Source organism: Barbatula barbatula (assembly GCF_947034865.1).
Source record: "Barbatula barbatula genome assembly, chromosome: 20".
In the NCBI taxonomy this organism is placed as follows: domain Eukaryota; kingdom Metazoa; phylum Chordata; class Actinopteri; order Cypriniformes; family Nemacheilidae; genus Barbatula; species Barbatula barbatula.
The window spans coordinates 13,532,043-13,557,532 of NC_136783.1; the positions used below are offsets into that span (position 1 = coordinate 13,532,043).

At 39.3% G+C, this 25,490-nt stretch overlaps 1 protein-coding gene across 14 annotated transcripts in view; it reads right to left on the minus strand.

Annotated features, from left to right (window-relative positions):
• The window catches only part of plekha6 (pleckstrin homology domain containing, family A member 6), a 59,686-nt gene extending 36,371 nt beyond the window's left edge, over positions 1-23,315 (minus strand). For 9 of the 14 annotated variants that reach the window (XM_079483255.1, XM_079483267.1, XM_079483263.1 and 6 more), the window contains exon 1: positions 14,762-15,110. In XM_079483255.1, coding sequence (XP_079339381.1) covers positions 14,762-14,802 — 41 coding nt within the window. In that variant the 5' untranslated portion in view covers positions 14,803-15,110. Of the gene's footprint in view, positions 1-14,761; positions 15,117-23,189 lie in introns of those variants that run through there. The other 5 variants (XM_079483256.1, XM_079483258.1, XM_079483257.1 and 2 more) reach the window with 3 other exon arrangements.
• Between the last annotated feature and the right edge of the window lie 2,175 nt (positions 23,316-25,490).

Below are 25,490 nucleotides of genomic sequence, written 5' to 3' on the forward strand. Positions count from 1 at the left end.
ATACAAAAGTCTGATCAAACAGAATACATTTAATACAGATAGTATCGCTAATGTGCTGTTGTTTTTCCTATAAAGCTGATTTCAACAATGCAAAAAGAACTATAGAAATAATCTTCTATATTAAAAACTGATTTGAAATCATCTCTTTGTTGGTTTGAGAATCCCGACAAGCCCGAGACAGCAACATTGGCTAAAACAATGACACAATTTGGGGGAAAAAACATCTGTTTATTCAGCAATGACAGATGAGGGGAAACATTTTTAAACATAATTACTTTACCAACTATAAACATAATATTGCTTGCCTTATTAAATATTGATGTGTTTTTAAAGCCACAAAAACATACACTTTTAGAAAATAAATTCCACATTGTCACATGCTGTACTTCAATATAAAATATTATTAATCTCAACAAGTTAACAAAAAAAACATTTGAAGTGTGAAGTATTAAACAATGCTAAAGTGTAAACAGTTTAAAACAACTGCATTGAACAAGATTAGCCAGAATCATAAAAACCAGGGGCTAGAAAACATTTCAAATGGAAAAAGCCTTATTCTTAGGTTTACAATAAAACACTCTATTTGATTATGGGCAACACCAGCATTATGGATGTGACGTGTATTTGTTACCAATATACTCAACCATCTATTTATGTTTTACTAAACCCTTGTTGATAGTATAATATCAACTATATGCACATGTTTTCTATTTAAAAAAAGAGAAATAAACATGCTTTATGGATGTGACATAAAAGGAAACAGTTTAAGGGAAACATTGTAGAATTTCTGTGAATTAAAATGCATATCCCTGATGCAATGACACCCAACAAAGGGAGAAGGGATGATTCTTCAAAGAAAAGAAAATAATTGTTAAATTTGTATTTCCATCCTGAAAATGTAACTTGTCGAACTATGAAAAATCATACGCTGAAAATAAAACAAATGCTTTGAAAACTTGAGAGACCTCCATTTCAACCACCAAATGTTAATATCTGCACTGTTGGTATGGAAAAAACTCTGATTAAAACCATTTCCATGGTAAGGTTGACACAAATGCAATGTTCTCTTATTATTTTCTGTGGATGTAGATAGTCATTATCAGCTGAATACATAGAGTTCTTCAACACAATCACAAAAGTTCAGCCAAGCACCATGCCACATTCTTGGCATCACCCACTTAACCATAACACGAGCAGAACTTCTTCTCAGAAGAGTCTGTGTGGATATACACAGACACACAACACACAGAGAGTCTGATAGGCTGACGACAAGCAACCTGGGCCAAGAACACACTCATGACCAAAGGTACAAACACCAGACGTCAGTGCTCTACCAAACCTTAACAAACATTAAGACAAAACTAGAACAACAATCAGGTTGAAACATGTGTGCCCACATGTGCACGCTCGAACGTGGTCTCAAAGAGTCCCGCGACTGAGTGCGTAACCTATAAACCTATATAGAGGTAGAAGACGTCTCATAAACACAGCTATGACCGTTTATCAATGGGTGAATCATTAGCACACATACAAATCATTTCCAAACAGTCACACAACACAGATATTTAGCAGTGCTAGAGCATGTGGGATTCTGACTAGATCTCTCCACCACTAACATCAGGAATGACATTCAAAGCACAACAGAGGAGCCGACGTACGCACAAGCAGCATGACGTGCGAACGGCACCTAAGTGAGACATTCTCTCGTAAAACTGGTCCGTGATGGTAGCACTGCATTGCAGTCCTGCCTGACCTCCAGCACCCAATTTCTTTTCACTGCAGCTTCTCTCTCTGGCTGATGCCGTAAACTTCCTCCTTCCCTTTCTCCCATCATCGCACCTCACGTACCTCACTCGCCGGTCCGCGCGGAACTTCAGCATTTTCTCCCGGATCAACCATATACATGTGTGATGAGGCCAGGTAAAGAAAAGAGAGGTGGACAACAGCAGGTTTGTGATGCCAGAGACCGGAAAGCCGGAGAGCCTCTATGGCAGGAGCTGTAGGGTGTTGGATACAATATTTGCTGTCCTCCTTTTTCTCCTTGAGCATGTGTGCCGTTGCCAGCCAGCTTTACACTCTCTCTCTCTTTCTCTCGTTCGCTCTCTCTGTTTAACTGTCCCTTGCTCAACCTCTATATCTCATTCTGGCTCTCTTGCCTTCCAGATCTGCTCGGCTCAGCTTATTTGGTTTTCGTCCGACCCTCTCTCTCTTTCTCCTCACACACGTGAGGTCTCCTATCAGAGATCAGATTGAGATGTAGATGCTACCCCCTTGCCTAACCGAGGAGGAGTCATGACCGAAAGACCCCTGGGACGGCCGTGAGACACTTGGCTGTGGTGATGGTAAAGGAGGAGTGGCCAAATGGAGGCAAAAACAAAAGCCATTACTCAGGTGGATGGCTTCATCTGTGCTACCAGCTTTTCAAACCTTACCCAGGGACACACACGCATCACTCATACACATACCGATTTTACTGGATCCGTATCTCATATTGAGACCAGCTCAGCATTAAAACAACCAAGCCAGGCAACAGCCATAGACAAGCGTGTTAAAATGTCACACAAGCTCATGTCATATCGACTTTAATCATGTCGGCAGATATATAATCATCAGCCATTTCTCACACTCTAATAGCTGTTATCTATGTTTGTGCGTGTAAATCTGGATTTTCGACTGTAGGTGGAAATAACATAATGAAGCAAATAAAAAGAGATTTGGAGGGATAGTTCACACAAAAATGAATCACTCATTTAGTCACACTCTTGTCATTTCAAATCTGTATAACTTTCTTTAATCTGCAGAATTTAAAGAAGATATTATGAAGAATGTTGGTCCATAGAATACAAGTCAATGGTTACCGCCATTGTTCACTTACCAACATTCTTCAAAATATCTTCTTCTATGTTCTGCAGAAGAAATTATGTCATGCAGGTTTGAAAAGACAAAAATGTGCATAAATGATGACAGAATTTTCATTCTTGGATGAGCTATTATCCATTTTCATACATCACGCTAATTGCTAAGGCTTTTATTTCAATACACGGTATTATTGCAGTATTACTGTCATAATAACTACTGTTGTCCATAGCAACACTTTCATAGGCAAGTGGCGGCATGTAACTTTTCATTTATTAAGTGCTTTAAAAAAGATATCAGCATGATTCAAAAGAAATATACATTCTCCAGAAGCGAAGGGCAGCGTTAAAGCGTTCTCAATATTGAGTTACAAAAAAAAGCTTCTGTGATTTCAGAGAAATGTAAACAATTATGATAATATGTTATCTAAAGTGATTCCAAGCATTTGGATTTTGCCCACTGTAACAATATTGTGCAAATCAATGATCACTATTGAAAATCAACACTATTCTCGTTTCCAAGTGTCTTTAATTTACAAAGCAAAGGGAAAATGTCTTTTGGTCTTTAGATAAATACCTAGTGACCAAAATATCTTAACAATTCCATAGCCACACAGTGCAACGACCCACAACACTTTAACCACGATGGTGAAGACCTTATAGCTCACATTTTCCTTGGAAAGCACACAAATCTATTATATAGTTTTCAAGGTAACTACATTATGTTCTGAGGATGTTTTACTGACACCTCTAGACTATTACTCACCCCACAGTTGAGATGAAATGTAAAGTGGTTTTCAATAACTAATAAACCGCATTTACACAGGCCTGTGGCATCTGCTGAGGTCACTTCATACTTCGCATCTCAGAGGTGTGTCAGAGCTTTTAAATCCACTACAACACACAGCGGTCATCCTTCTATTCCTGTACTTCCAATATTGAACTGGTCCCACCAGATGGTCTCACTCCTGCCGTCCTCACTGTGGCCGGAAATGACAGGCACACACATAAACAGCACACAATCTTAACTTGCCCGTCTAAGAAGATTATCTACACGCCACATAAGCATACCACTGTATTTCAAACCCACATATCCCTCTAGTAGCCATAACAAATATTAAATCATATTATATTGACATTTTCCTTCAATTGGTAGTATGTGTCGCCAGCGACATCAAGGTAAGATGTTCGATTTCTTGGGAAAACTCACAGATAAAATAAGTCTGGAATGCACTGGAAGTAGGTTTGCATAAAAGCATCTGCAAAATGCATCAATCTAAACAAACAAGACGTATGTGTTTGCATTTGTACAGATTGTGCTAATCCATGGGGTGTTGAAAGAGCAATTTATTTATTATCCCTGATCCCTCCTTAAACCTTGGATATCAATGGTAAGCATTCATTTAATGCTAATACACAGAGCTCGCCTGGAATGTACCACCGTAATGCGTCTGGTTTTTGCTCTACAAGACAACACGTGGCATGCTGTTAGCTGGCATGTCTTAAGATCATATCCATTTGCAAACAATTTACCTGCTGTGTTTGTGCTGTTAATACAATCCTTCAGCGATACACTTGGTATTGAGGGCGTACACTCAAATTAAAATTGTCCTTGTGGTGAAAGAACGGAGGTCAGCCAGAGAGTCGCTTTGTCATATTCGCTTGCGGGATCGATGTGATTCTTATAATGTATACATTGTTTCCAACAACAGCGCCCACTCAAAGATCAACTGGCAACATTATAAACTATTTTTGAGATTTGTGTATTGTGTGGAGGTGGAATTATTATTGCGGATATGAATAATGATCTTCTCATAGACTCAATATAGAAATCGGTGTTGTTTTGTAAATAGTGAGTCACAATATAAACTCCACTGTCAATTTCTGAGTGCAAAACAGATAAATGTTGAATGTCTAATTTCAAACGCATAACACCAAATCCGATGTACGAAAAAAAAAAAGAAATCACTGGCAACCTCAGACTTGCTGACTCAAATTCATCTCACTAGGAAACTGTATGTCAGCTTTTAGTTTTTTTTATGTTTCTTCATACTTTTGAGACACGAACCGCCCACTCGACAACGCTTGCAAAGTGAACCCTGAACATCACAGTTGATGTTTCATGATGTGCTTCTGCAACAGGAACCATCATGTTCTCGCCCAAATTCAGCTTCATATCTGGAATGAAATGTCTTTCATAACTTCTCATCTCGGTCATAGCATAAAATCATAGATATCCACATACAACAGGAATGAAGGGGATGTCCTATACTGATCTGCTGGCTCTGAGATCCTCACTGAATATTCAGGAGTCATTAGACTGACAAACGTCTCTGCGATGTCATTCTCCAGCGCACTATTAAAACGATGCTGGTAGGACTATGATGAATGGACCGGGTGTACGTGCCTTGTGCGTATGCATGCACATTTTCTTTCCTCCTCTCCTGGCTGAGATGATGTCATCACAAGCCCCTCCTCTGACCTTGGCATCACCAAGATGGTGGCGGTGTGTCGCCACATCACAACGGCCACATCCTCACCGCCATCAGCCCGGCTGCCAAAGGATGAGTGGGATGAGAGAGGAAAGAGGGGGTGGAGAGATGAAAAGAGGGAGAGGGTGGGGGATGTATAATTAGACTGGAGAGCTGCTGCCAATAAGCTTGCAGCAGCAGTATCTCGCAGCAAACCACAAAAGCGATCCAATGAAACTTGATCAGTCACTGTTTTCTAAAGCATAAACAGCAAGATTATTTGCTGAGACTATTTCAACTGGAGAGATGGAGTGGGTGGCTACCTGACATTTGTCGATACCCATAAAACACGCACACAGGCGCAAACACATTGTAATGCATGCGATATGGCTTCATAAACACTGTGCACACGAAAATAAACACTGTCGACCATTTCACATGGTCATTTTAAACTGTTCTTGTTTTTGGTACATAGAAAAGAAAGAGCAAACATGGTGTTTAGCTGTGCAACTGCAATTCTGAGAATGCACACGCATGTTCACCCGCACATGCAATGACTCATTCCACACTAGGGACGTCAGAGAGCCATTAATGGAGGTACCACATACACCACACAGACACAAACATTGTCCATTTGTGATCAGTAATGTTGACAGAAAATATGTTTCCCTGTTCCTATATTTCCTTTTAATATTGAACACCCTTGCATAACAGTGTCCACACCAGACGTGCTACATTAAAAAACAACCGTTACTAACATAGAAACCATGGTAGCTCATGGCGTATCGATGTTGCAAGTGGTGTGGAGAAAAACACACATTACAAATGGTAGTCAATGGTTGCCAATAACTGTTTGGTTACAAGCATTCTTACAATCGTCTTGAACTTGAGGGGGGGGGGGTAAATGATGAAAGAATTTTCATTTTTGGGTGAACTGTTCCTTTATGAATGTTAAAGTTTATTTCACATAGGAATGTACTGTAATGGATATTTTTACCGGAAAGCAAAACAAATACAAAAATTCAGTAACAGAACTGTGGGGGATCCTAGAGCGACTTGTACATTTTCTTTTGGCTGGCTGTCCACTGGAGGAGGCATCATGGGAACCGACAAAGGGAGTTTCCACTTCTTCCCCCTCATGTTCTTCAAAACTACGGTTACAATATGAACTGCCAAGAGCTGCCCAGGGCTCCCTGCCTTCAAAACACTGTAATCTCATAGCAGAGAGAAAGAAAAAGAGAGATAGAGAGAGAAGCTGCAGCAATAAAATAAAAGAGCAGAGGTGGGATTTTACCTGTGTCTGTTTAATGATGGGAGTTGAGGTTTGTATTGATTGTCAAGGCTCACCCAAATGGATCAATGCACTCTGGTGGAAGGGAGATGCTGACACGGCTTCTCTCAAGGCTATCCCATTGAGTATCGTGCTCAGTTGGGCATGATGTGCATTTAACTGCTTTTATTTAACTCAACAGCATTTAATAAACGACTTTAAAGAAACAGTTCACACACAATGTCGGCATTTACACACCCGCATGGCATTGCTAACCGGTATGCCATTTATTTTTCTGAGGAACAAAGAAGTATCTATAAGAATCGAAACCATTCAACTACAACTCAAAGTGACCACATGAGTCAAACTCAAAAAGGACTTGTAATATGGTTTGAAAATCACATAATCTACTTATGATTTATTATAACCTGTCAGATGTGGTACCATGCATTGTTTCTTCATATCCATGAACAATTTCCACTTTGGGGTTCTACGAAAAATAAACATACCGGTTTGAAATGAAATGCGGGTTAATACTTATTTACATTTTTAGTTTCCTTCAAAGATCAGATAACCCAGTTCCAATGAACAGCCTAAATGCTATAGAACTAGGGAACCTACATACTTCACTACCGACTCAACGAGTCATGAAATACTATACACACACCCACAAAACAGACAAAGCACATGATTAATATTTGCTCCATGCTTTTCTGAAAAATTATTCGGACACCCAAGATTTAAAATACAACAGACAAGCAGGACAGCATACACTCTCCCACCACATTGCAGACCGTTAATCTGTCCGACTCGCCCTGGTGACATCACGACTGTGGAGAGTGATTAGTGCCCATTGTCAAATAGTGCTGGTCAAAGCTCGAATTCATCTCACCCCCTTTCTTTACTCTCTCTCTTTCTGTCCTTATTGGAGATATCTACACAGATGGGCTCTGTGCGTTCCCTGCCCAAGTCAAACAATGCACCGTCCAGAACATTGCTGACCGATGCTTTCTTTCCTAACTCCAGGATTCCTTACTCAACAGCGCTCACAGTATTTGCACAATTCAAGGTGGAACCGTGCATGTTTATCCAAGGAAAGACTTGTCAAATGTCTAGATTTCCTCAAATGACGTGTGCTGATAAATGTGCATTTATGATTCCAATCAAACATCTGATGGTAATAACACACACATCCTTTTGATATCGCTCATCCTTGAGTCATTTATGATTTTAGCCAAATAATGACGTCATATCTGGGTGCATTAATAAAACAAACAAACGCAACCTGAACAAAAGGTCTCAGATACAAATGCAGGCTTAAATACACACACAGGCCTGAGATTACAGGTGCACTTGTCAAAATGAATAAAACTGACCTTAGATGCCATGAAACAGTGTTGATGTTGGTGCAGACGCTACAGATAAATCAGATCAGGTTATATATGGGTAATCTAATCCCGTAGTTGCCAATAATTCAATTCTAACTTGGCAAGCAAAAGTGTTGTGAGATCAAATAAGCCTTTATAACTACACTATAAGAGCATGGGCACACTTTCATCTTCTCTACATCATCTCCACAAGATCTTCATGTCCATGACAGGAAAAATTTCTTAGACCGCCTGCCATTCTTTTTAACAGCTGAAAAATGATCCGACATGCTGTTAGATATGCAACAAGATGAGAGCAGCATTAACATTTTAAAGCATGTTATAATGACATACTGAGAATCTCAAGTATAACAAACAGAGATGTACAGAAATTTCAATTGAGATCAAGTGTTTGTCTGCTCACATATGCAAAGTATGGTATGCTATATGCAAACTATGACAGGATTGAATGTGCAATTACTTTAATAATAGAAACAGGCGTAAACTATTTTCTGAGGAAACAGCAAGTTTTAGCATTTAAAGTGACATGCACTGGAATAACAAAATTACATTTATCATTTGAAAGCTTTGTTTGTTCACAGCAATTTACAGTGCATTTAATCTATAGGCTACTTTACTTATTCGTTTTCCTGGAAGAGATGCAATAATTAAGTGTGTTATCATACCTATGTGTAATACACTAGTGTAACATAATACATCAAAAATTCCGGACAGGAAAGATTTAGCAAAAACAAATACAGGTTTAGAGGAAATGATTAGTAAGGGCCATAAAGGATCAAGCCAATACAATAGATTTGTGTTGGACTCTCTTTGTAACCTCTCGTGGCTGTGTTTCCGGAGCCATCAATTTAACCAGGGTCCATCAAGGACGTTTAAGTCTTGAGACAAGAGATTAAGTGTGAGGCAAGATCCTTTAGGAACACAAGGGAGTTAACAAATCCCCAACCACAAGACATCGCTTAAGACTGGTGTTAAAGCAAAAGAATGAAACTACACACAATCACTGGGACATCATATGAAGAATGTGGCCTACGACCTGCCTTTTAGCTCGACAAACACCACGCCGGCTTCAGAAGAATACTGATTTCTTAATCACAGTCTTCTAACTGCTCCAGACTGTTGAAACGGAGGCACATTTTGTGAGCTCAACAGGTTAGTTAATACTGGGATTAAAGGGATAGTTATTTTGGGGTGAACTATCCCCTTAAATTAGGTTTTGTAGACCTGAAACGTTTTGGCGTAAAAGGCAACAAATCATTAAAAAAAAATCAGTTTGATCAAACTTTGCTTTATGCATACAGGTCAGTGCGGTGTTTAAAATACTTTTGGGGATAGAAAAACGGTTTATTGGGATTATAATGCACCTTTGCCTTCAAACCCTGAGCAAGTAACTTGTCATGTACTGGAAAGTCTACAAATCACTGTGAGGAGGGAAAATAAAAGCACATTTCTGTGCAATAAGCTGCAATTTTGTCACAATATAAACAGGGTGAAAATATTTGCCTATTTACTTGCAGTATATGTTTATTTTATTTGTTTATTTGGATCCCCATTAGCCACTACCTAGCGCTACTGATCCTGTGGTCCCAGCAAGTATAAAATACAAAACTACATCAAACAACAACCATAAACATCAAGTCAATAAAAGATAAATAACAAATAAAACTAACCATTTGCTTTACTTTGTGTCATTAAATATTAAGTGATGTTACGTTCTGTGCCGAGGCTTCGGAGCGTGTGTTGAGAAATCGTGTAAGCCAGGCTTCCATTACAGATTTGCGCAAAATGTAAGCAATGTTTTCTAAACGTCGATTAAAACAATATCGCAGAATAACTGCGTTTCCATTAAATTATGTCATGCGATAACATTTTATTTTTATTCTTCTTGCGATAAGTCATTCTGCGATCAGAGATTTTGCGAAATTGACGTGTTTCCATGGGGCATATTTTAGGGTAATGGAAACCTGGCGTATAGAGCTTGTATCGCTTTAGACCAATGACGTCATAGGAAGCCTTGCTTCTGCCTGAGTGGTTCAGTGAGCAGTTAGAATCTTGCCGCAACATTTTGACAGCGATATAAACCAAGTTACACAAGCACATTCACTGCCCTCTGCCCAGTTAAACCCAGACACTTTCCAGTTGTAGAATCAAAATATTGCCCCTTCTGGCAATTATGACCATTTATTACACAGTTATGTAAAACAATCATTAAATACCAGCAGAAAATACGCATAATATTCATATAAATAGATTTTTTCTTAACCGTTATTTCTAAGCCTTAACTGGCGCAAAATACTGTGTATCACAGACAACATCAGGCACATCTGTACTGTATCTGCTTGTTTTACACTCTTTGGCCACCAGGTGGTATTGTGAGCAAATTAAGCCTTCGAGAAATGAACCCTTTTGTGAACCACATGGCTAAAAAGCCTCAACGTTTCGTGAGGCTTCATTTCTCCACCACAAAAAAATATTCCTTTAAAGATTTTTTAAACCAAATTTTTGTCAGAATTGGTAGGCAGAACCTAGACGCAGACAGCGAGTTGACAAATTTTATTGACAAAAAACAGGGGAAACCAAAACCCACAAGGGGAAAAATAACAGGGAGCTTGACAAAATACATTAAACAGACCAACTAGACTAAACTTGACTGAATCCAGACTTGACACGACTCGACTTTCCAGGAACTTCAAAAATCACACAAGGCAGTACTCAGGTACAAATACACACAAAGGGAACGGGCACAAGACAGATAACAGAAGGGCATTAAATATGGAGCAAATAATGAGGGCAACAGGCGAGGGGCATGAAACAATTTAGAGATAATTAATGAGGAAACGAGGGGGCGGGGCACATGGCAAACCAAAAACAAACAATGGCCATGTGCTTCCACACAAAACACGTGGGACTGTCACGACCCTGACACAACACTAGAAAAGGATGACTGAGCGAGGCAGGATCGTGACACACTTTACTTTTAAAATATGTAATATCTGATGGTAAATCATTCCATATTTTCATTCCTCTATACATTCCTTGCCCTGCATTGGTTTTTGAAACAAGACGTAAAAAAATCCTTTTGCTGCATGCCTGGTCATAAAATTATGACTAGTACTACTATAAATAAGTTGACTATACAGGACATTAGGAATTCTAGACACAGAACTATTTCTAACAAAACAAAGCAGGGACATAATCGTTCAATCCTTCACCAATAACCAACCTAAAGTCCTATGCATTCCATTTATATTAGCATCTTTTATTTCAATTTAAGATGAGTCGTGCAGCTCTGTTAGTCCGTATGTAAAATGCTAGCTCTGAAATTAAAACTAAAAACCCAAACGAATGTGTTAGTGTATAATATAAAGTCTGTTTTGAGAACGTGTATAAATTGTATAGTATAAGAAACATTAAATGATATGCTTGGGATGGTGCTAGTGTATGTGCACGACTGTTTAAGTTTAAAATACTTTTTACTGCTAATGAACTCTCAAGAAATGATAGTTATGCTTTATTAAATCCGATTAAACTACACTGAGCTCTTTAAGATACATTGGATTTAATGTAAACGCATCTATAATAATTCACAAATGTGGCATGGTCTTCAGTTTAAAGGGATTTCAAATATATAATTATTTCATGTAAGTTCCTCCTTGAGCTAACACAAACTATTCTCACTGTATAGTCAATGCCGAGTCTGTTGATAACATATGGAAAATAAATATAATCGTAAGAAACTGAAATAAAGTGGATTAAGCGTGTTTGAGAAAACTTGCTTTGGAACAGCCAACAGAGCTTCGTGTGAAAACAAGCATACAAGACACCATTTAAAAATAGTTATTATAAATAATACACCTCACACAGCAAACAAGTGCTAGTTTAAATATACCATCCCAAGATTACAACTAAATTAACACATAAAGATCTATTTTGAGAGCCCTTCGCATTCAATTACTTGCAGTAATGAGATTAAACACATTTTGGATACAGTGTTTTGCTCCCAGTGCCGGCACATCAAATGTTGACAAAACACGAATCAGCTATCAACAGAAGCCGACGTGCCTTTAATGTGAAATAAAAGATGACTTGATATCTGAGCCTCTCAAAGGACAACACAGTTGTGTCTGGCACTAAGAACTTGATTGGATTTTGCATTTATTGTAGATCCGAGGTCAGTGTCAACTACTAAACAGTAGAAAGAGTCAGAATGAAAAAGGACAAACTACTTTTGGAGAGTGCACAGCTATGTGACACGACGGCCCTGATCTCTCGCAGGCCAATCAGATTGGTCTCGGGCCATACAGCAGCCCGATTTTGTCCTATTTCTACATCTGTTCCTGCGTCAGGTCAGAGAAGAACTAGGCCAAGCTAAAGCAGAGACAACAGATGCCACTTCTCCATAACCCGCTACTGTAAGATTTCAAATGGAATGTGAGACATGATGCTAACACACTTCTGGAGGACTTTCTCAGGTTGATTTAAAAAAAATAAAAATGAATTTAACTAAGACTTAACCTTACAAACGAGTGCACACTTTTTGCACAGTGAAATCCTTATTGAAGGATGATTGGTAGTCAACACACCAGTACGCTCCCAACAGCACGGCTAGGGAACATTCCTATGCACAAGACCATCTCCAATGGCTAACGCATGTTTCTTTTCTCACGTGCTTATTCTTTGGTGAGAACTAAAGAGAGGAAACGGCCTGGCAGCCATCCTTCAACAAATGGGAGGTTCATTGCTCACAGCGGAGAACTTTAAATCAAGACAAATTCTTGACAAAAGATTTCTCAGAGCTCGTGATAGTTGGCACCACCCAGTGAATCTCTAGATACGAAAATGTTGCCAACCTCTGTACCTTTGCACGCATTGTTAGCACACTTTTATTTAGGAGTAAGATGGCTGTCACCTGCACAGGTGTGAAAGGATGGATTCCTCTCATTGCATGATAGGACAAAAAAAATATTTCGCAAATGCAGATGCCTCAGGTAAGCTTGGCCAATATCCCTACTGAAAAAAAGAGTTGAAAATATTCTGAGCTAGTCTTTGTGATCTCCTTCTAGTCAGGGTGTGTTCTGGTTCGCTGGTCTTCAAAGGGTTTTGAGCAATAAGCCAACTAAATACCAGCTCGTGCTCTGTGTTTTAGGGATAAACATTTTAATGACATACAAAATCATCGTTTCCTCACCATTATGTCATTTCAAACCTGTATAACTTTCTTGCTTTTGATGAACATAAAAGAAGATATTTTGAAGAACGTTGGTAACCAAACAACATCGGGCCTCATAAACTTCCACTGTATGGACACATCTTCTTTTGTGTTTAACAGAGGAAAGAGAACACATGACGCTGAATAACAGAGGACAGAATCTTCATTTTGAGTAAACTACAGTTTCGACTGAAGCTTAAAGGGACAGTTCACCCAAAAATAAAGATTCTGTCATCATTTACTCACCTTTGAGTTCTAAATTTGTTTATATTTCTTTGTTTTGATGAACAGTACACAGAGAAAGATATTTGGAAAAATGCTTGCAACCAAACAGTTCTTGTGCACCATTGACTATACCATAGTAGGTAAAATGACAATGGTATAGTGCCAAAGAACAGTTTGCTTCCCTATATTCTTCAAAATATCTTCTTTTGTGCTCAACCGAAATGTATCAACCAATTTTTCCTACTATGGAAGTCAATGGTAACCAAGAACTGTTTGGTTACAAGCATTTTCCCCTGTGTTCATCAGAACAAAGAAATGCATTTGTAATAGTCTGAGGGTGAGTAAATAAAGTCAGAATTTTCATTTTGGGGTGAACTGTCCCTAATAAAAAGTACTTTATGGCAGTGCTGTCAGGTGATGGCAATTCTTTACACTTGGCTTTATTTTCAGACTGCACGCATTATTTTACAACACCGCACAGTGTTGTTCTTGCCTGACAGCGATTTCAAGCTTTGAACTTTACTGCCAGTGAACTATGTTTAAAGGTTACGTTTAAATTCTTCCAGTCAGAATTCTCCTGCCTGCCATATTTGCCAAAAGCAATCAAGAATCTGAGGTTCTCCTGCACGTCTGCAAGTAAACTCCCCCTTTCTAGCCTTTTTTCCTCAGAATATAAGAATATAATGTAGATACATTAAATAATTTTTAGTCACATCATGATATTTGTAAACAAACTGCACAGGGTGATATATCATCGATAAAGATTAACAAGCAGGTAAAGGGTCTTAAACCTGATACTCTTCTCTTGTTGTGCCACACAAGTAACTCATTGTCAGTGTGATGTGGCAACTGGAAACTCGAAATTGCTGAAGGCGTTGCGTTTGCAACCAAAATGATCTCAGGTGGTCTTCTTTTCAAAGACAAACAAGTGGACATGTTTCTCCCCCTTTAAACCTTTGCAGAAAGGCAATACAAGGCCCGAGAAAGAACACAAATGCACAATATGCAAACAAACCATGATGATAAGAGGCACATTTAGAATTCAAATGGTTATCCATTAACATCAAAAGAAAGTAATGCAATAAAAGGTCCCAGAAGCAAAGCAAACACAGTCCAAACATCTCATGAGTCAACGCTGGAAGCATTTAACTCAGGAAATGCCACGTACCCTCTCCAGATATTGCTGTAATATCTCAAATTGACTATATACCAAACTGCTGGATTTGGAAGACCCACGCCCCCGTCCATTTGTCTTGCCCACACACACGCAGTCTCCTCTAGATTCCTATCCAGACATAATCCAAACAGCTCAGCATAAAAATTCCACCTCAAAGATGACCCACCTCGGTACGCCTTCCTCTGTTTTGTCTTCTGTCTCTATCATTTTTCTCTCTGTTTCTTATCCGTTATACTGTTGTCCACAGATCATTTAGACTTTGCTTACGATCTCCAACTTTCACTTTGTCTTTCTTCTTCACCTCTCTTTCTACATCGGCCGTTGAAACGGGGCCAGAGGCCAGTATGAGTGGAATTTGAACAAGAAAAGCAGAAACAATCGCTTCTTTGCGGGTAATATCTTTTCTTTCTCCTGCAGCTGAACCCGCCCGCACATATGGATAACATTCCCGGCGAGGCAGCCAGCTGGATTTAAGCACAGTGGCTTTTCTCTCTCCCTCACTCTCTCTCTCCCCTACGCACACCCACAACGCAGCCCCTGCCCGCCACCTAACTTCTGCAGTTCTGTGCTTACTCTAATCATTAACTCCGATTGGCTCAGAAGACCATCCATTAACTCTTTCCGTGGCCTTTCGCCTCTCGTACCTCACGGGTTAACAAAACAAAGCGTTGCTTGCGTTAGTTCGTACCATTGACAGGGGTGGTGAACGTGGGGGCCACCGCTTCAGTGCTAATGGGCTGCAGAACATTACATAACATGGTGAAGTAGGGCAATTCATCTGAGGTTGGGATGAACATTGAGCTAGGTCTTCCCAGCCATCCGTCGTGGAGCTTAAAAAATGCCCTGTCAAAACTTTTCATGCTCGGATGTTCCCTTGTAGGGACTTGTGATTACACATTTTATAGTTTTTTCAGTTTTGATTTTGAAGTTAAACCATTTGGGGTTACATTTACTGAATATCTAAGCTAGGTTTGCATAAGGTATTTCAGAAACACAGTATGCTGTATTACATCATTTCGAATGCAAGCCCTCTTCCTTCTTATGGAAATGTGGCTTAAGAAGGCATTAATAAACACTTCTATAGAAGGATACAGGGTTTAATACAAATGTTAGGAAGACACTTACATAGAAAGTTCACCCAAAAATAAAAATGAAACACAAAAGAAGATACAGTGTTGTTTGGCTACCAACGTTCTTCAAAATATCTTATGTGTTCTGCAGATGATAGAAAGTCATCCAGGTTTGAAATGACATCAGGGTTAGTAAATTATGACTTTAATCAAGCTAGTTACTTGTTTTCTGTTTTTAATCTGTTTAGGTTACCTGCAAAATAAAGCACTGCATAGGCCACTATTTGTTCATTATTACATCAGAATGTGGATGACCTGTAAGAGGACATAATGTTTCTGACTACTGCTCCTTAACTACATTTCCAGAAACGGTTCATCACAAACAAGCTAATGAGTCTGTGTAGACTTTGCCAAAAAGTGTACTGCACTTCAAGATAATTCAAGATTTCCAAGGTCAACTGTTTGTTCACAAACACGCAGATTGCTTCATGCTGTTGCCATTGTACAAAACCTCCACAGATTATCATTATTATAATCATTATATTATCATTATCATTAATTATTTATAAATGGATACAGTTTTCACACACAATGTCCCAGCTCTTCATTCCCAAAACAAACTCCTAATAAAGTATGTCCACATAACTCATCCTGGCATCTGATGGCCACCCATGTCCCATTAGGGTTTGAATTGCAGCCACTCCAAAATGCTTTTCACTCACTCAGATACTCGGACAAGAGCCCTCGCCGGGCCTCCGTATATCACTGCACATTCCTCGTGACTCTCTGTCCATCTTATCAGTCTCTCTGGCTGCTTTCTTACAAACATTAGCAATTCAAGACGAGGGAGGGGGCAAAACAGATCTGGTCGTCCCAAAACTCGGGCAAAGATATGGATAAGAATTAAAATGGAATTCGCCTTCAAGTGGATCCTTGTTGTAATGTCACAAAGTTTAAGAAGAATGTTAACTGTACATTGACAAAAAAACTAAGAATTGTTGTACAAGTTAGCGTTTGTTTGTCTTTCGGTATTTGATCATTTATCAGCATTTATTTATAATGTATTTACTCTAACAAGTTATTTAAACACATACATATATAGTATTTGTCAAATTTAGAGTTGATTTATTTACCGAAATATCTTTCTAAAGGCTGTTCCTAGGCTTGATCTACATGCCCGTGGGGGCTGTGTGACAGCTTCTCAGTGAGATCATTCAATCCAACCCGCTTTGAAACCCAGTAATATGTCAAGTGGTGACATGTGGCACTACCAAGCAAGGTCATAGCCATTTCCTATTCAATAACCACCTTCATCACACCTCATGATACACCAGATCTGTGATATACACAAATGGGTAAAAGCCGCATCTGGCACAAACATGCACAATGTATGATGGTAAGGCATTATTACATTGTGCCAAAAACATAAATGCCCAAGCGGGACCACAGTGATACACACAGGCCGAAAGGAACCTCATTTGTACGACTGTGCCTAACCTAATGTGAACAGAAGCTGAAAATGCGTACATATGAGAGGCCATACGCACTGGCCTTAAAGCTTGTGCACTGAGCATTTAGACAGGTGGCTTATTTATGCTTCTCTGGTCACCATGGAGTTAGTGCCAGCTCTCTAGTCTCGCATAAACACACATATAGATTTGAAACGGTGTGGTGTGTGTGTATCAGCAGAGGGACGCTGCAACTGTGTCAAGACATTTGCATGTGGTTATTCTTATGTAACCAGAACAAACACACACTCACACAGTCAACATGCAATCTGTTAATTTCACAAACTAGCTGAACAGTAACAAATACAAAAGAATACAAAATAACATGTTTCAAATATCAAAAATTGTAATGCTGTGAATCGCCGACAGTTTTCTTCTTTCGACCGGGAATGTGAGCAAACTTTTTGTTGAACATTTTTCTGGTGTACAGATACATCCCAGTGGAACATCCTATCTACAGTACAACCAGAGGCAAATATTTGAGTAGAGCAGAACACTGGAGATGAGGTTATCAGAAGCGATGTGGTCCGGTAATGTCTCTCAACTCAAGCGATGGCACCTCTAATTCTGCCCTGAGCTCTAACCAAGGTCAGACGTCAACCTGTCATGACTCTAAAATTCAGTGACTTTATCAAGAATGAGTCAACACAGATGGCCAGCCGCTCTGGATCCACTCACACACAAACAGTCACACGTACGTTGACTCCTTTTAACACAGCAAGATAATCCGAGGCACACGCATGCTCGGGCGAGGCACGCTGGGGAATGTTATTTAGCTCCGTTTGTTCGACCACACAGCAGCTTGATTCATTGCCTGGGGTCCAACGTCTCGTAAGAGCCACAAATCTCCTCCTTCTCTGGCCAATTAAAACATTCCAGCACCACAATCCTTTGTTTTTATTCAAAACCATTAACTTGTAATTTAGTACTAATCTGTAGAACCAACATGACCACAAGTGTCTCTTCTCAAAACTATGAGGGGCACCTGCTCATTCCAGTTGCTAGTCTACAGCAAACTAGAACATTCGACTATAATAGCTTGCATGGAGGGTTGAAAGATCAGCTTAAAGGGATAGTTCACCCAAAAATGAACATTGGTATTCAAAGAACATTGGACAGCAATTGAGTTTCACTGTATGAACACAAAACCAAAATATATTTTGTGTTCCACAGAAGAAAGAGTCATATACCGGTTGAGACTTATAATTTTGGAGTGAACTATCCCTTTTAGTAAGACTAAAACAGAACAGGTACTGGCAGGTTCGGCTAACAAGAGGAATTTAGGTTATTTGCGGCTGTATGCCACTTACTCTGAGTAGACTAACCCACCGGCCAGAGAGCACTAAATCTTTTATCGTATCCACCATTGCGCTAATTTGGGAATCTCTAGAGAGGAGCGATTTTGCACCGTTAACAGCTAGAAATGATCTAACAAGCAATAGTTTGGCTTATTTTATTTATGCAACCAATCACACTTTTCTTTTGTTTCTTTTCTTTTTCTTTTATGTTTCTCATTTCTTGCAATTCACTACAAAATAAGGATTGCTTTTAAAGGAGCAATGTAGCGGCATCAAGTGGTGTGATTACGAATTGCAAGCAATGGCTTACTCTACCCCTCCCGAACTTGCCTGAGGGGATAGCATATTTAGGAAATGCGCTTTGTAGAGCAGCTTGTGTATGTATACATAACAATTAAATTCCTATTTCATGAAAAAAATTGTTTAACTGTCATTGTATAAACGGCTTCAAATTTTGTTGAAAATAATGGATTGTGTAAATATTAACATAACAGAATGATGGCAGATATATAAGATTTATATTTCTTGAAACTAATTAAGAAAACAGCGTGATACACACTTCCTCAAAATGTATAACATCGACACCATGTAGCCATATTGCAAGTATAATCCAGCTGTCTTTCTTAACAAATAGAAACCACATTAATCACACTGTGTTCATGAGGAAAGCTATTTCTTGGCAACAATTCAGAAACAACATGCACAGCGCATTCATAGAGCTCATTATTTTGTTTTATCCAGAACTCCTTATAGTGACCGGGTCAGGTTAGTAGCAGTTCAAAGAAAATGATGAAAAGCTTTTCTCCATGGACTGAAAAATGTTTACAAACAGTTACATCCAGATGGATTGGGCTCTGTAGGATCATCGCTGGTCCGAGATTTGATTTGGAGAGCAGTACTGTGTCATTGCAGCATGCGCCGGTCCCGGACACAATTTAAAACGTAACAACACCCCTTCCATGTTAAGACAAAGTTGCATTCTATCTCACTGACGTCTCATCAGACAGGTATTTAACTCTGGTTCTGTTCCTCCTCTTTACCCGAGGCAATACACGGAGGGGTGTTATTAGCGGGTTTCTACAAGCATAGAAGTACATCCCTCCAGAAGATGTTATTTTTCTGATTTAGGACCAAGTTGCTGTACTCGTTTTAAAATGAATAAACACGTTGATTTTGGATCAGCGGAAATGATCACATCCGAATAACAGGATTACTGTTTGAATCCAAACAGACGTACTAAGAGAAACTGACTTCCAGGCATGATTTTCTAAAGAAAAAGAGGCTAGTGTACTAGTAGATAAGGTCAACTACAGCTGTACTCAAATATTCAAACCAGATGATATTTAAAAGAATAGTTCGCCAAAAAAAGAAGACATTTCTGATTTCATACAGGAGATATTTCGAAAAAGCGACTGTGCCCATTGACTTGCACTGGTTTTGTGTCCATACAATAGAAGTGAATTGGGTTATGCGGTTAGCAACATTCTTCAAAATATCTTCTTTTGTGTTCTCCAGACAAAAGAAAGAAAGTCATATAGGTTTCGATAGTACAAGAAGGGGAGTACTATCAAAAATGTTTTGGGGTGAATTATCCCTTTAATTATGCTATCAAAACACTATAGTCAAAACATTTAAGATGTGCACAGAACTATATATAACAACACTCATACAACATAAATTAATCGGAAAAGATGACACCAAGTTACTGCTACGATATGTAAAATTCGTGTCACTTCTACGACATTATTCCTTAATACTGCAGTATTTAAATACCATGAAGCATTCATTTACAGCAAAGTTACAGTCATAACAGCAGCCCAGCTGGACATCTGCCAAAAACATCTCCATGCCAAGAGAGCAGCCCAGCAGAACGAGTGAGGACCGCTCAAAGAGCAATTAAAATGGCCAAAGCATTTCACTGAACAAAAGAAGCATGTCACTAAACTGCCATAAGTCAAACTGCTCTCCTGATCCCCGTCCGATATGACTTCCTGTGCACCACCTCATTTATTCTGCTCTCTCATATATAAGCCATCCAAATGATGCTCCAGGGACTGAGATGTGGGAGTTAGTGACTTGTGCAGACAGTGTACAGACAAACTGAAGGCTCTAATTTACACCGTGTGTATGTGTGTGGAGGGACACGCCTGTAGAAACCGTCTATAGTTAATAACACTGGTGCTAATTAGGACCCCAGATGGCCCTGCAGAGTAAATCAAGAACAGACAATACAAGTTGCAGTTTCATCTCACTGCGTCAGCCCTTTGAGGTTGTATCCTCTTCTAAACAACAGTCTTTTGACTTTTTATTGAGCTCTGGCTTCATTTTAAGGATCTCTGTCTAGAATCCTAATGATTTTAGAGCTTGCAAGCCTCAGAAAAGTATAGAAGCGCTACCATGGAACAGTCACGGTATGTGATGTTATACCATTGTACTTTGACATATATCAGGGTACTGCTTGTCCAAACATTTTTACCAAGGTAATCTGTGCACTGAAAACTAAATCCTTGAGAATGAGGTTGAAAAAATCTTAATGAATGAGAATTGTTGAACAATTGATTTTTTCTGATAATATTTCACCCCATTAAATAACTCTAATCTTTAGTAATATAAATCATTCTGTAATTTATTAAGATTTGAGTAAAAATGTCCTCTGCCCATTGCTATAGATTCATTGAATAAAAATATTGAAATCCAAATACATTTAATTGATAAGCAAAACGACATAAGATATTAGTCCTTGATTTACTTTTTTTAAATGTACGCCAAAAACAAGCAAAATGATCTGCAAATGAGTTAAAAATGAATTAAATTGAAACTAAAATTAAGTAGATTTTTCTTACCCAATGAGAGATATTTTTGCTAGTTTGAAGCATAAACTGATTTTGATATAATTCTTTTAGAAAACAAGACTGTACATCTAGTCATTTTGCTCCTTAAGTAAATGTATCTTTTTGTTAAAAATTTCAGACCTTTTTACTGAAACCAGAAAAAAACAATTTTTATGGTGGTTAACACTCGTTGGAAGCCGTATTCAAAGAAGCGTGTTATATTGCCGTCTCTTGCAAGACTATTTTAAAAAGAGGTGTGTTTAAACCAGCCTTTATCTACACATATTCCAGATAAACATCAAACTCCCACCCTGAGATGCTGAAAAGCTCCTCAGACATAGGATACAAACGGGGCATTGTGGGAATTCTTCTCCTCTCCTGTCTGTCATCCTCAAGCTTTTTGTTCACCTCTCTCGATCCGTCAGGCAGTGCCAAGTCTGTCCATCCAGACACCGAGGCGACTATTCACCCTGTGCTAGTCACGTCAAGGGACGGCAGCCCACTCCAGAGAGCAACCATGTGACGACTGCCAAACCGACCTAACGCCAACTGACTTTACCCTTTCATGCCAAAGTAACAGTGACAAAAGGATCATTTATTAACTTGCAATGTTGTACACATGTTTGAAAAGTTGGTCATTACATCCAGTGGTTTGTATGGTTTGATTGTGATGTCATGTAAAGTTTGCCTGAATGATGGCATCTTTCCCATCACAAATTAGCATCTCGGCCATTCCCCCTAAAATCCAAATATAGAATAAATATGATCACGTCTCAGATTCGCAGCAGAACCACAACTCCACCAGTGAGCTCTTTCGTGAGCTCACTAAAATTAAGCTCGGGAGTTTATGGCCTCCCATTTCAATGCTTAAGCTGCCTCGTGGCTTATACTTATCAAAGGTTTAAACCCAGAATGCAAGGATGTTTATCGACAGCCAACAGCACAAAAATTTACATTTTCAAGATTTTGAAAGATATTAGACTCACAAACCAGGTGCCCTGTAATCATTAGAAAAACATCAATTATATGTAGAAGACGACTGTGAAGCACCGACAAGGATTGCCACGCAACCTCGGATCTATGTGTATAATTATTGTTTTTCCTCAGTTTAAGGATATGAAGACACATTCCTGTCAAACACCTGGCCATCGCTATGACTTAACACAACATCTGTCCCAGCCTGTTCTTAAGTGAGCCTATATTTTTCCTACACACGATCTGTTTTTGCTGCCTTTAAGCTCACCTGAAGATGAATCAGCATTTATGAGTCAGTAAATCTAGCTTTCTGTGATCTTTTAGATCGGTCGTAGAACCAGCATTAAAGTGATAGTTCAACCAAAAATGACAATTCGTCTTCGTTTACTCACTCTCTTGTCATTTCATACCTGTATGACTTTCTTTCTTCTGCAAACACAAAAAAATATATTTCTCCTTATTATTTCTTCTCAAAAGAGTGTGACTGAACAACGACAGAATTTTCATTTTTGGGTGTACTATCACTTTAATGCCAGAAGACGTATTTGCCTTTGATAAGCAAGATCAAGAATCGTTGCCTGATGACTCCATTCCTTTCATATTTACCCTTGATTTGCATAATATGTCTTTAAAATAGCTTCTGAGCTCCAAACAATACATCAAAACAACCCCTAGCCTGCACCTCCGTCTAGACGCCTTGCATTGTCTATCCTCTATATATCAAATGCGCACATGCACACTCTCAAGCACGCATGCATCCATTGATTACCTCACATCTGTGCCGTAGCTAACAACCGAGAAACACCAGAACAGAATTCAATGGCTTCAATGTACATCAGATGCAAAAAAATACACTTTCCATTCACTCTTTTCCCCAACTGGAGTTCCCCCACAAGAAAGAGGATCTCCTACCTTCAGGGAGTTTTGGTGGCTGTGAATCACCGCTTCTCGGTCGTCGCGATGCGTTTCCTTCTCTGCTTCCCTCTCCTCTTCTCCTATCTGAGCTCCTGAAGCGTGGTGTGGTTGGAAGGGGGGTGGCTGGCAGAGGGGGAGAGAAAGGAAGAGAGAGAGAGAGAGAGAGAGAGAGAGAGAGAGAGAGTGAGAGAGAGAGAGTGAGCGAAGGCTCAAAAGCTCCAGGGTAAAAGAAGGTGAAACTTGAAACCACCGGTGGCCCTTAGACGATCATTTCCCCCTCGTTCGTCCACTCATGAACCTCCGGGTAAATCCCTTCCTGGTTCTTAAGGAGGGTAAAACGTAATAAAAGCCTTTTCCCACTCCAATCCAGATTCAATAGAGAAATTAAATAGGAGAGTACATCCACATGGGCCCCATCAGTAAATCAGTAAGCTTCCTTTTTTAAACAACAAAATGCTGTTCATTCTTTCCACAGCAAAAAACCATGGCTCTTCTAAAGAAAGGAAGCCATGTAAACATATTTTTAATAAAAGGAAAGGACTGAGGTCAGGTGCACCGTGGCCAGCCATAAGAGAGAGCTTGACTGAGCATTTGGGCAGGGCTAATAGTCATAGTAAAGACAGCGGTCTCCAGAGAGCCATGAAAGATGTGAGATATGAGTAGCGATAAATCTGTCCTCCTTTCTTTGTTCGATCATCGTCTCTCACGTGCCCGTTCAGGCACACAAAGATGTGCTGGGTATACAAAATAAATAATGACATAAATGCACCATAAAAGACCATCCAAATATCTATATGCAAAACTAAAAATGGGAAGCTATTTAAAATCATTTGGCAACTAAAGACTTAGCATTTAAATATTGTATTATTATAACCAGCAATATTATCCTTTACAGGTCCCGTGTATGAAATTTAGCGGCATCTAGTGGTGAGGTTGTAAATTGCAACCAACGGCTCACTTCACCGCTCACCCTTCCCACTCGAAGCACTACGGTGGCTTGGTCACGTCCAAGGAGAAAACATATTTACGAAACGTTGGTCATTACAGTTTGTCCCTTCTGGGCTACATTAGAACAAAATGGTAAATTCCATTCAAGGTGACCCACGGTGGTTGTGAATAGAAATAGCTCATTCTAAGGAAATAAAAACATAACGCTTCATTATGTAAGGTCTTTATACACCTCTGAAAAGATAGTTATGTGTATTATAGTGGACGTCGGTCAATAGATCCTCCAAAAAATTAGCACATACATCTGTGAGTAATTATGGGAGCACTCCAAAGCCCCCGATCTCTTATATATCCTTCTAAATACACACACCCACAGGCTAAATCGCCCGAGACTTCCAGGACCTGTCCACACTTACACTTGTGTTTAGAGCTACGCTTTTTCTCAAGGTTAGAGGTTAAGTGTTTTCAGACCCACTACCGTAGAATCGTGTTTGCAGTAGGATGACAGCCGTTCTAATGGTCGGACATCCATGCACAGACACAGCAGGCCTGTTGGGACTGTGAAAATCCCATCTCTTCCGTTAAAAGTGTAAAAAATGGTCCGACTATTGGCTATCGGCTAGACCAAATCAGGTTTCACCTATGCCTCTGTGTAGGGTATAATCTGCTTTGTAACTAAATCGGTCTGTTCTGCTCCAGAGAGAATGAGGGGAAAATACCATGACAACTTCTTTGTCCATGTGAACCAAGTCTATTGTTACTGGATCTTCACAGATCTGCGGAGGTTGTGTGTTCCTCCAGTTGCTTATCCTAGCTCGATCTTTCTCTTTTTAAACTGGTCTTACCTGGTTTTAACAGACCACAAAAAGACCATTTTCTCTAAAATCATGTGACCAGGTCAACCATACCAAGGGATTGTTAACATACGGCACCTTTTCAACAGTGCAGAACATAAAAAAAATCACTTATGTTTTTAGAGGGAATGAGCGAGAGTCTTATATTTGACAGTGGGCAGACAGGCAATGATCCGGAGACGTGTTGAGTAAACTGACCCTTTGGATTGTCCACAAATTATTAACAAGGTCATGCAGGGGACATGCTGTACTATGCTCAACATTGCAACATGGCAAAATTCTATATCGATCAAGCTTTCAGTCTTGACCTGAGAAAGACACATAGTCAACAAACCTGACACTATGACAGAAAACAATGAATTGTAAGATCTGTCTCCTTCTTCAACATGTGACAGTGTGACATCTTCATGATAACAGTACCACTGCATCATGAAACAGAGCTCCACTGTAACACTCAACAAGAAACCAAGAAACAAACTCTAAATTCTTATGGAGT